Genomic DNA, 10767 nt, shown 5'->3' on the forward strand with positions numbered 1-10767 from the left:
TGAGTAAGAAACCTTTTTTATTTTATGTTTCTAATTTACCGTCTTGGTTTTAGTTCAAGACTACGACTGTCTTTTTTTCTGCTAAACATCAGGCTACATCTCATGGCATTTTGTTTCTTTCTGCAACATTATCTCTCGGTATAACAACGCTATAATATAAATATAATATATATATTTATCTACGATATGATGTTTTTTTGTTTGGTTGTATAACTTTCATTTAACTGATTGGGATCTGACACATGTAACTTTGTTATGATCTTTCTAATTTCTAATTTCTAATTTCTATAATTTTCAGAGGAATAAGCATACAGCTAATGTATAACGGTGAAGAACTAGTACAACAACTGGGAGCTAAGCCAGTGCGGGGCATTGAACCTCAGCTGACACGTAACAAAAGGGTATGTTTATTTTTTCCCGATCCATGACTCAAAGTGCCGAAGGCACAAAAGAGTCAAGGACAAGGGTTAGCGAACGAGGTTTTTTTTTGTATATGGTAGCTTTGCGACCGTACCTGCGAGCGTGCGAGCGACCGTACCTGCCTGCACACACTGTAATCGCCCACGTGACTACCTGCGCAAAGTTATTTTGCGGAATAATCCAAATTAGCTAATTGTTGGCGCGCGGCGCTGAACTGACCAAGTACATTGTTAATTTCACCATGTACATATCCCACTAGGCACTAATTGATAGCATACTATTATTATTTTGAGTTACTTATACTATTTTGCACACATCCGTGTCGGGTGTCAGGTTGCATAAACAATAAGCATATGGTTTTTAAAAATATACACGATTTTCAAATTCAATATGGAATTATATTAACTTGGTGGCGCTCGGCCTGTCACTTCGCCATATCTGCATACTTATAAACAGTAAAAACTGGGGTCCCCAGGTTGTATAGAAAATGATAAAATACGCCATCACGGATCGGGAAATTGAGCGGCCATGCACAAAAAAAGCGGCCGCATTTCTTGTTAGCATCGTAGATTTAGTTTTTATGGGTCAAAAATTTAGAGTTTATTTTAATTTGTTTATCAAAATTTCTATTTTATTCATCTTTTACATTATATAAAACGTCGATCATTAAAAAAATAAAGATCTAATTTTAAAAGTTACAAATCAAAGGTAACTATGTGTAATGTCTATATTGTGTTTCCTGTAGGGAATTGACCCGTTGAGAGTCAGCTCAACACCAAAATATTATGACGGACGGAAGTACCGAGGAAAGACTATAATAAACGAGGCTGTTCACCAGGGTATCTGTGGCAACTGCTACCTTCACACTTGTAAGTGTATAGGGTATCTTAGGTATAGTAATTAGTTAGCTACTATACTGGGTACAGTAATTAATGAGCTGCAGTCATTAATGAGCTGCAGTAATTAATGAGCTACAGTAATTAATTAGCTACAGTACTCTTAATTAATTTGTTCAAGAAAATTGCCGTATCTCATGTGAAAACTACAAGATAATTCCGATTGCAATAAAAATGATTAGTTTATCATCACGAATTACGTAGATACTTGACGATCTCCTGCACATCCTGCAGTCTGAATCATGAGCAACCTCCATAATATTAATGACTAATATTAATATTATGCAATATGATTAACTTATATTAGTTATATACTCATATAAATAAGGGTCACATCACAGTTATCGCGGCCCTGGAGTTAGCGTACTTCAAAGGGTCAGGAGAGCTGATAAAGTTTAGTGAACAGGAGATGACAGACTGCTACAATAACGGCTGTGAAGGGGGCGACTTCAAAATGGTATGTAAACATCTTTATATGGTTATTTGACCAAAACCCATAATCATGGGTAGAGTGAACCGCTGCCAGTGTCTCTCTTTTCCAAACAAAAGAAAATGATATTAATTTGAGGAACCGTCCGCAAATGCAAATTGATACCGAGAATGAAATCGGTCGCTCGCTTTTCCCATTCAATAAGCTTTATTGCAATACGTAAGCCGTGAATGAATGGGAAAAGCGAGCGACCGATTTCATTCTCGGTATCAATTTGCATTTGCGGACGGTTCCTCAAATTAATATCATTTTCTTTTGTTTGGAAAAGAGAGACACTGGCAGCGGTTCACTCTACCCATGATTATGGGTTTTGGTCAAATATCATCTCTTTTTGATTATAATGTCAGGATAATTTACACAGTCGAAACTTAATAAGGAGGTAATTTCAACGATTTCGAAATTTTACCTTTGAAAACGTTTCCTTGTGTTTAGGTAGGCATATCTGTCAATAATAGACTGAATATAGCACTTTTTACTCATTCAAGTTGGCATTAAATTCATATATAATGCCATTTTAATATCGTGGGAAAGCAGAATATATTCGAAATCACGAATGAGCAAAATTCTCACCTTTCGCACGTGCAAACTTTGAGCGGACGTTGCGTGCGCATAAAATATTGAATCACCATAAATTTTTGCATAGTGTTATTTAATATATAGTTTGATAAGCATGAAAAGTTTCAGAAGATTTCAAAAAGAACTTGGATCACAACGGGACTCCAAAGTTGGTAAAAATCGTGAAAATAACAATTTTTAGTGATTTTAGCTATTTTAAATGAATTTGGGCGTGTCCCCACGTGTGCAACTTTTCGATTTTCAACTTTAAAACTAGCCTATAACACAATTTAGACCTTTAGGAAGCAAAATTGAGCTCCACAACCCAAGGGATGGCCCAACACCAGAGAATACTAATTCACAACTTTTGTGTTTTTATAAAATTATTCTTCAAAAAAGCACAAACTTCAATAGCGAATATCTTTATGAAGGAGCAAGGTAGGAAAACTTTCCGGTAGATTTTCAGAATGCTTGAACAATTATCTAAGATGAAAATGTCCTCAGATTTTGAATAAAATTACTCCTTAATGCTTTAAAATCGATTTGAAAAGTTGTTATTTTGTCAAAAATCAAGTTTTAAAAACACTTAAATTGATGACGTCATCAAGTGATGATGATGACGATAAATTATTTTTCGATATAATGTAAATCAAAGTATAAACAATTATCTTTAAAACCTGTGGTTCGAAATGACTGTATCTTTTATACTTTTGAATCTACGGACACTTAAATGTAGGCTACAATTTACTGCAAAAGCGTCTATACATATATATATATACTAGTGTAACCCGGCCTACGGCCGGGATTTCACTGCCGCAGTTAAAAAGGGTAGGAGTAATTACCCGCAGAGTCAAAACCCGCATTAGGTGACCCAATAGTTTCTTAAACAATAATCTCATAATCAGTTATTTCTTGTGGATAATTAAGTCATTATTAGCCATGAGGCACCACACTCCATGATCATAAGGTCTGAACACCGATTATTACACCTCATCACTCCCGTCTTGAACCGCTTTCTATTTTTATTTAAATCGTTATAGAAATTAACCCTTGTTAACTCCGCACCACACCCACATATTATATTTGAAAACACGCATAACATTGTCGTATGAACTCTCTCTCTCTCTCTCTCTCTGCAGTCCAAACAGACCCCAAACACTAACAGTCCCCCCTCCCCTAATAAGCTTAAGGTATAACATTACAGCAAATCTTCCAGGCTAATCCAATTATGACGCTACTTAAATGCAGCTATAACATATTACACAGTAATGAGAGAGAGAGAGCAAGTCCCGTAACTCTTGCCGTTCTGCTCACGCAATTTTATGTAACATTTGTGGTACAAAACCATCAATTAAACCACTTACCATCGGCCGATTTTTAAAAAAATTTCCTATGGGCTTCATCAGAGTTTTGTCGACACTATACCGAAAAAATCAGTCCCGTAACTCTTACCGTTTTTTTTGTATAACCGACCGGAAATTACACACGGACAGACAGACAGACAGACACACACACACACACACACATTCTGGTGTTATTAAGGTGATATTTTGTAGCTGTACTCCTACACATTAAAAGTCGGTGTTGATTAGATCTTCGAAATAAGTCTTTGCATCATTTTATTAAACATCGTTATCTGAGATAAAATTGTTCTAAAAGCAACTGGAATATTCACAAATCTTTAAAATAACTTACAAACTAGGAAAGGAAAACAAGTCTTAGGAAGACGTACAAAACTATGTGACTTAAAACGGTACAAAACTAAAATATACTGTGTAATAATCAAACGAAAAGAATGGCTGTGTACATTTTATCTAATCTATTAAAGATTAGTTTCTCGGAAAAAGCTAGATTTCTCTGAATCAAGCAGTAAAAATATATAAATAGTAATGAATATAACACGTCTCTGATAGCAATATTGTAAACTAAACACGGGTTTATAGGCTGAGATCATGTCAAATAAAATAAATAAACTAAACACTAAGCTCCAGCGGATTTAAAAAGGATGTGGTTACTATCGAGTGTGTTCATACCCCCATAACGCTCAAGGGTTTTCAATTGGGTCTGGTAGAACCCCTCTCTAGCTTCCATGGCCTTTTCCCTATAGCTGCTTGACTTATTTCAGGTTTAAATTCAAGAGCGTCCACTATAATAACAGAAAGGTGCGTACTAAGTGAAGAGTTATATAAGGCTACTGAAGTAAAATCTAAATCATGATCAATATCTAAAAAGTGATTTACTAACTTACAACTTCTGATACCTTTCTTAATGTGGCTCTTATGATTAGAAAATCTCTTAGGGAGATTAGAAGTAGTATATCCTACATACGACTGTTTACAAGTTCTACACTCCATTAAATAAATAAGGTTATTACTCTGACAAGTTATATATTTAGTAATAGGGAAAACTTGTTTGGAATGGTGACTACTAAATTTGGAACAAGGGGACAGGAAACTTTGCTTACAAACATAGCATTTTCCACAGGCATGGCACCCTGCGTTGTCAGCCTCCCGAACAGCCGGCAATATTGCAGCGTCTGGTTCAAGAAATTGACTAGCAGTGGCTTCTCAATCTCTATCACTGCTTACAGTTCCACTAGCACGATACTTATTGTGTACAAGCATGCCACCGATAGTTTGATTCTTTCGGTGACTTACAAATACACTGTCAGCACGTACTAGCTTCTTCAAGGCTGGATCGAGATTAAGAAGGTGCTTATACTTGTGAATAATGCTCCCCATGTTGGGAAGTGCTGGATTTTGATCCATCACCATGGGTATTAGACAAGTAGTCGTCTCATCCTTATTTTTAGGGGCATACAAGTTTTTCCTATTGGTTATATCACTAAATTTGTTGAAAGCATCGTCTACAATACTAGAATGGTAACCACGGGCTACAAGGTAACCAGTATATACCTCCCTTTGCTCTAAGAAATTAGTGTCTTCGCTATTGTTCTGCCTCACTCGCCTCGCCACACCATAGGGTATGTTTTTGAGAACATGGCTCCTATGACATGAGGTGGGGATGAGATAGCAGTGGGTGTCACTGGGCTTAGAGTAAAGTTTGGTATGAATAACATCGCCAACAGCATAGACATAGGTGTCTAAAAACTCAACACCATCCTTAGAGTAGTCGTAAGTAAACACAAGGTCCGGATGGATACTATTGAGCCATTCCATAAATTGTAGAAGCTCTTCAACAGTACCAGGCCAGGCCATGTATATATCGTCACGCAACCTACCCCAGAATGCTGGTCTGTGTGGCGGGCCATGTTCTAAATCTCTTTCATTAACTAAAATATCGATCTTATCCATTGCACAATCTGCATACTCACATGAGTTCTTAGGACCCATCGCCGCTCCACGCTCCTGACGGTATGTTATACCGTTGAACGAAGCTATGTTGTAATCAAGAGTGATTTCTAGAGCACTAATAATGCATTCTGTACTGAACAATTGATCATAACTACTTCTTTCATTCAGGTGCTTGGTGCATTGTTGGATCCCCATATCCCTGGGGATATTGGTGAACATGTTGGATATATCTATGGCAACATGTATCACCTCCTTACCCAACAATATGGTGGACTCATTCAAGCTATCAATCTTCCTCAAAAAATGAGGGGTGTCAATAATTCTATAATCTAAAATAGCCTTCTTCAATTCGTATGCAGTCAGGGCAGATAGGTTCTCAATGTACGAACCACATCCAGTAGTAATCATCCTCCCAGGGTACAAAGGTGGCTTGTGGGCCTTGGGATTCAGGTACATATTACCAGGCTGGTTGAGCTCCGTACACGGAATAACCCACTCCCTGACCTTCTTAGACATACCTAATTCTTCTTTATACTTGACTGTCCAACATGAAATTTTATCAATTAATTCTGAAACTAAATCATCTACATTATTTACAATACTATATACAGATCTATCATTCAAATGTACACCTATTCGTTGAATATATTCTTCCTCTCCAAGAAGAAAGAATCCTACCCCTTTGTCAAAAGGTCTAATAACCACATCCTTCCATCCTTTCACTTCTTTGAGAGCTGATCTGATAGGTGCAGCGATGTTGTCTGGTGAAACATACTTCTGCAAAGTTTCAGATCTCTAACTATATATATATATATAGCTTCACGACAATCTGTTGTAAAACAGGGGTTCCAGAAAACCCACTTCCCGATACTCCTGCAACATGAAATTTTTTTTACAGTCGATTTGGACAAGGTCTAGACGCTCTGCAAAGTTTCAGATCTCTAACTCGATTTTAACATGGTTTTTAAGGCACCTGAATATGGCGATTTTGGGTTTTTTACCTAATTTCGTATAACATGCTGGCGCGTATTTTGCGCAAATTTCTTAAAAACCTCCACATAACTATTTCTTATTCCTGTCATCTTTAACATTGAATTAGAATGTTTTGAACTTAAATATACCTGCTGAACTACTTTCGATGAGTCTTAATGCCTGGAAAACAATAAAGGGGATATAATAATATAGGGGGTACATAGTGTTGTGAATATAAGGGCAACGGTTATGCTTGCCAGCATTGTGATATTAGAGATAACATATTTGAATAGGATACCAAATTAAATTTGTTTACGTTTAGGTTCTCCTTGAAATCTTTGAAATCCTCATATCACAATTCTTCTTATCCCTAAAATCCTTAAAATCCTTATAATCTTTGCACTATTTGCAATCCTTGTAATCCATTGTAATCCTTGAAATATTTTTATTCTTTGTAATCCTCGTAATCAAAATGGTGAGCTTTTAAGTAGCCTAGCTAGTGATAAGTGGAACTTTATGGTGGCTAACCCTTAGTTCCTTGAACTCGTGATTTATTATATGTAATCAAGTAATTGAACTATTGATTTGGTTAAATCAATCATGCCGGCGTGTAATTGGACAATCTCATTTCTGCTATGTGCGGTCGAGAAGTTTTGAGGAAGATAGTGAAAGGGATTTTGATCTAAGATCGCCCAAATTAAGTAGTAGGAATTAATGATAATATGTTTGCAGGTATCAGTAACGATGAGCTACATAGACAAAGTCAGCACCCGAGCCGGGTACGGTGAATTCCTCTCCAAACAGGTCACCTGCAGGGCCAATACTACTCCCGATGCTCTCAAGAAGATAAAGGTACACTAATACTTGTTATAAGCTGGTAAAAAAAAATGGCTGCTTTTAGCGGTAATACGTTCTGATCCTCGCACTATACTCACGGCTATTATAGTCTGTATACGATGAAACTGCGCTTGAGTTTTGACAGAGAATGCATCTAATTTTTTTGGTTAATGTCCAACTCAAAGAGGAATAACTTGTAAATAACTCGTATATGTATGTAAATACGTTGTTAATAACTTGTAACTCCAGCTTTTTGCAAGGTGGTAGACTTTATAGATATCACAGCAGACACAGTTGAAGCTGCAATCCTGAAGTACGGGAGTGTTATGACTTGTATGAAGTGGGGTTCAAAGCCTTCAGATCCTTGTTATATGACTAATTACAGGGCGGGTCAGTAATTAATTAATTAATTAGTAGTTAATTAATTAAATGGTGATTTATAAACTTATTTATAAGGTATTAATTAACTATTTAAGCTTTCAGTAGATCCCCTCTAATTAATGTCGGGTGCATGGACGTCGTCAAAACAACACGTTTGACCTTTTTATAATTTCTTAATTATTGTTAATAATTAATTCCAATCAGGTGCGACTGTTAATTACCCAGAAATAAAGAAGGGGTGTGACCATGCTGTCTCATTGTTGGATACACGCCAGACTACTATATTGTAAGTAGTAATAATTAAATTTTGATACTTTGATGAGATATAGCCAAAATGTCAGGGCCATGATCGTAGTACATCACGTATAAGACCACCCGAAAAGTGATAAAATATGATCATCGGCCGAAGCAGAGCTTATTTCTCCCGTGGAGATTTTGTCACGATTCGTTACAAAGTTAAGTCTGCTGAAGTCTGGAGTTACAAGTAATTTAAGTTTGCTGAGCAGATCGGGTTGTACGTGAATACCATGGAGATAATATCTCAACATTTAACCAAGTCAACTATTGTAAATTATATTATTATTAAATCAAAGTTCAAGGGATAGTTTAAAAAAACAACGCCCGAGTCTAATCTTTCCCTAAAACAAAAACTAAAAATTAAAAACTTCATTGCAATTTCCGCCAATATCTCGTGTCATAACTCAAATTACGGAGATAATGCAGGTCAAAGATATTATTCAAATAAAGATTTCTTTTACATAAATCATGCACAATCAGCGAGAAAAGATTGCTTTGGGGTCTTCCTCTTCTCCCTGGTAAGTCCAGTGTATTGATGGCAAAAATGAGGGAAGAAAACGCTGGTCCGTCAATAGGACCCCGCAAAACATGTCCTAACATTCTCCACCGACTACGGGCCACTTTTTCTGACAATGGTTCAGCATTGCAGCGTTTATACAAGTTTTTGTTGGAGATGACTCCTGGGTACTTTATATTCAAAATAGTGCGAAGATGTCTGCGGTGAACAACATCTAGTTTTTCAAGGAATATTTTGGGGACGGCCCAACAGGATGAGTTGTACATAAGAACCGATACGACTAAAGCATTATACAGTATTAGACGTTTGTTTAGGGGCAGTTTATCACTCCAGGCCTTCTTGTAATTGTTAAAGGCAGCATATCCCAGGTTTATGCGACGCTGAATATCAGCTTTGCTACACAAGACGGACCCTAGAGTGATACTTTTCCTCCATGCTTCATTCCCCGACACTAATTTTCCATCACTGTCGACTTCACCCGTACTAGCTAAATAAACATGAGTGAAGTCCGTTTTGTCTTCATTGACAAAGAGGTTCCATTTCTCGAGTATAGCTGTTGCCTGGGGCAAAATAGCTCTCAAGTTGTCTTCCTCTTCATCATTGAAGTCAACATCATCAGCATATTCAGTGTCAAGTGGAAGGCCAGCAATAGTAATCGGGGGGATCGGCCTATCTAAACTGATTGTTATAGTCCATCTAAGTTCATTCAAAGCACCAGCCAAGACAAGGGTGAACAGACAGCCGGATAGACAGTCACCCTGGAAAGCTCCAAGGAGACTTAAAAACTCAGCTGAAAGAACTCCATTTACCTTCACCCGTAGCTTTGTGTTGGACAACAACAACCGGACAATCCTCAGCTCATCCTCAGTACAGCCACACAGTTTCAGGAGTTCAAGAATCGTAGTGCGTTTGATCGTGTCAAACGCACTAGACATATCAATGCCCATGCGATGATACTCCCATTTCTTCCTTTGGACAACTGACAGTAGAACTCGCTGACACCAAACAATATCAGCACAAGAACGAGCGCGTTTATATGCACACTGCCATGGACCAGTGAAGGCGTTCACTTTTCTTCTATCCTTTTAAGAGTAGCCATAGACAGAATTTTTCTGGCTGCATTGGACAAGGTGAGTGGACGTAAATTCTTCAGAGGACCAATAGGTTTTTTTGGCTTCTGTAAGGGTGTTATAGTAGCCTCTCCAATGGAAATGGGGAAAGTATGTGTCTCGAAACAACTGTTGATGATTCCAGCATAATGTTCATGGACTGTACTATTAGAGTACTTAATTAGCTCGTTGGGTATTCCATCGGGACCATTTGCCCTCCCATTTTTCAAGCTAGAGGTGGCTGCATGTATTTCAACTCCAGTAAAAGGGACATTGAGAGCACGTGGTAGACCCTCAAAAGGCTCGAGAGGTTGCTCATTGCGAGTCAGCTGTTTTTCGAGATAGTCTCTAACAACAGAAGCTTTCATGTCGTCAGATGCAATCAAACAGCCATTTTCATCATGAACACCAATCGAGTTATTAGGTGGTTTACTTTTCTGAAGATGTCTTACTGCTTCAAACATTTTCCTTGAATCGTTTGTGTTAGTAATATCACTATAGGTCTGATCAGCTTGAGCAGACCTCACTTCAACTAATCTTTTCTGGATACTATTAGTGAGGTGGTTGATGGATGACCTCAATGTAGTTCGATCAAGAGATTGATTATTGTTAAGTAGCTGTCGGAGATCGTGACGCTTTTCAACAAGCTCTTTGAGAGTGTCATCACTGCTGTGATGTTTCAAGCGAGCTTTAGGTTTCGGGCCGATGGAAACATTGGCAGCATCACGAATATGAGACATAAGATTTTGAAGGTCGGCATTTGGATCGTTGCTGGTCACAAAATTTGAGAACTTGCCTTCAAGGGCCAAGTGATATTTATGTTGCATATCTTTGTTGCTTACAAGTTCTGATATATTATAAGAAGGAACACGACGTTGTTTAGGTTTGAAACAAAGATGAATGTTGCTGAAATTGATGCGAGCAATGACAAGTCTATGATCTGAAAATGTTTTAGTACCAGCATAAGTTCTTGATTGAG

The 10767-nt window shown here is 37.5% G+C and overlaps 1 protein-coding gene across 1 annotated transcript; it reads right to left on the bottom strand.

Moving 5' to 3' along the window:
• Positions 1 to 9745: 9745 nt before the first annotated feature.
• LOC134823889 (uncharacterized) lies at positions 9746 to 10528 on the bottom strand. The gene has a single exon (XM_063835485.1). The coding sequence runs from the start codon at positions 10526 to 10528 to the stop codon at positions 9746 to 9748; it is 783 nt and encodes a 260-aa protein (XP_063691555.1).
• Between the last annotated feature and the right edge of the window lie 239 nt (positions 10529 to 10767).

This window comes from Bolinopsis microptera, chromosome 12 (assembly GCF_026151205.1).
Source record: "Bolinopsis microptera isolate Bmic1 chromosome 12, MBARI_Bmic_1.0, whole genome shotgun sequence".
In the NCBI taxonomy this organism is placed as follows: Eukaryota; Metazoa; Ctenophora; class Tentaculata; order Lobata; family Bolinopsidae; genus Bolinopsis; species Bolinopsis microptera.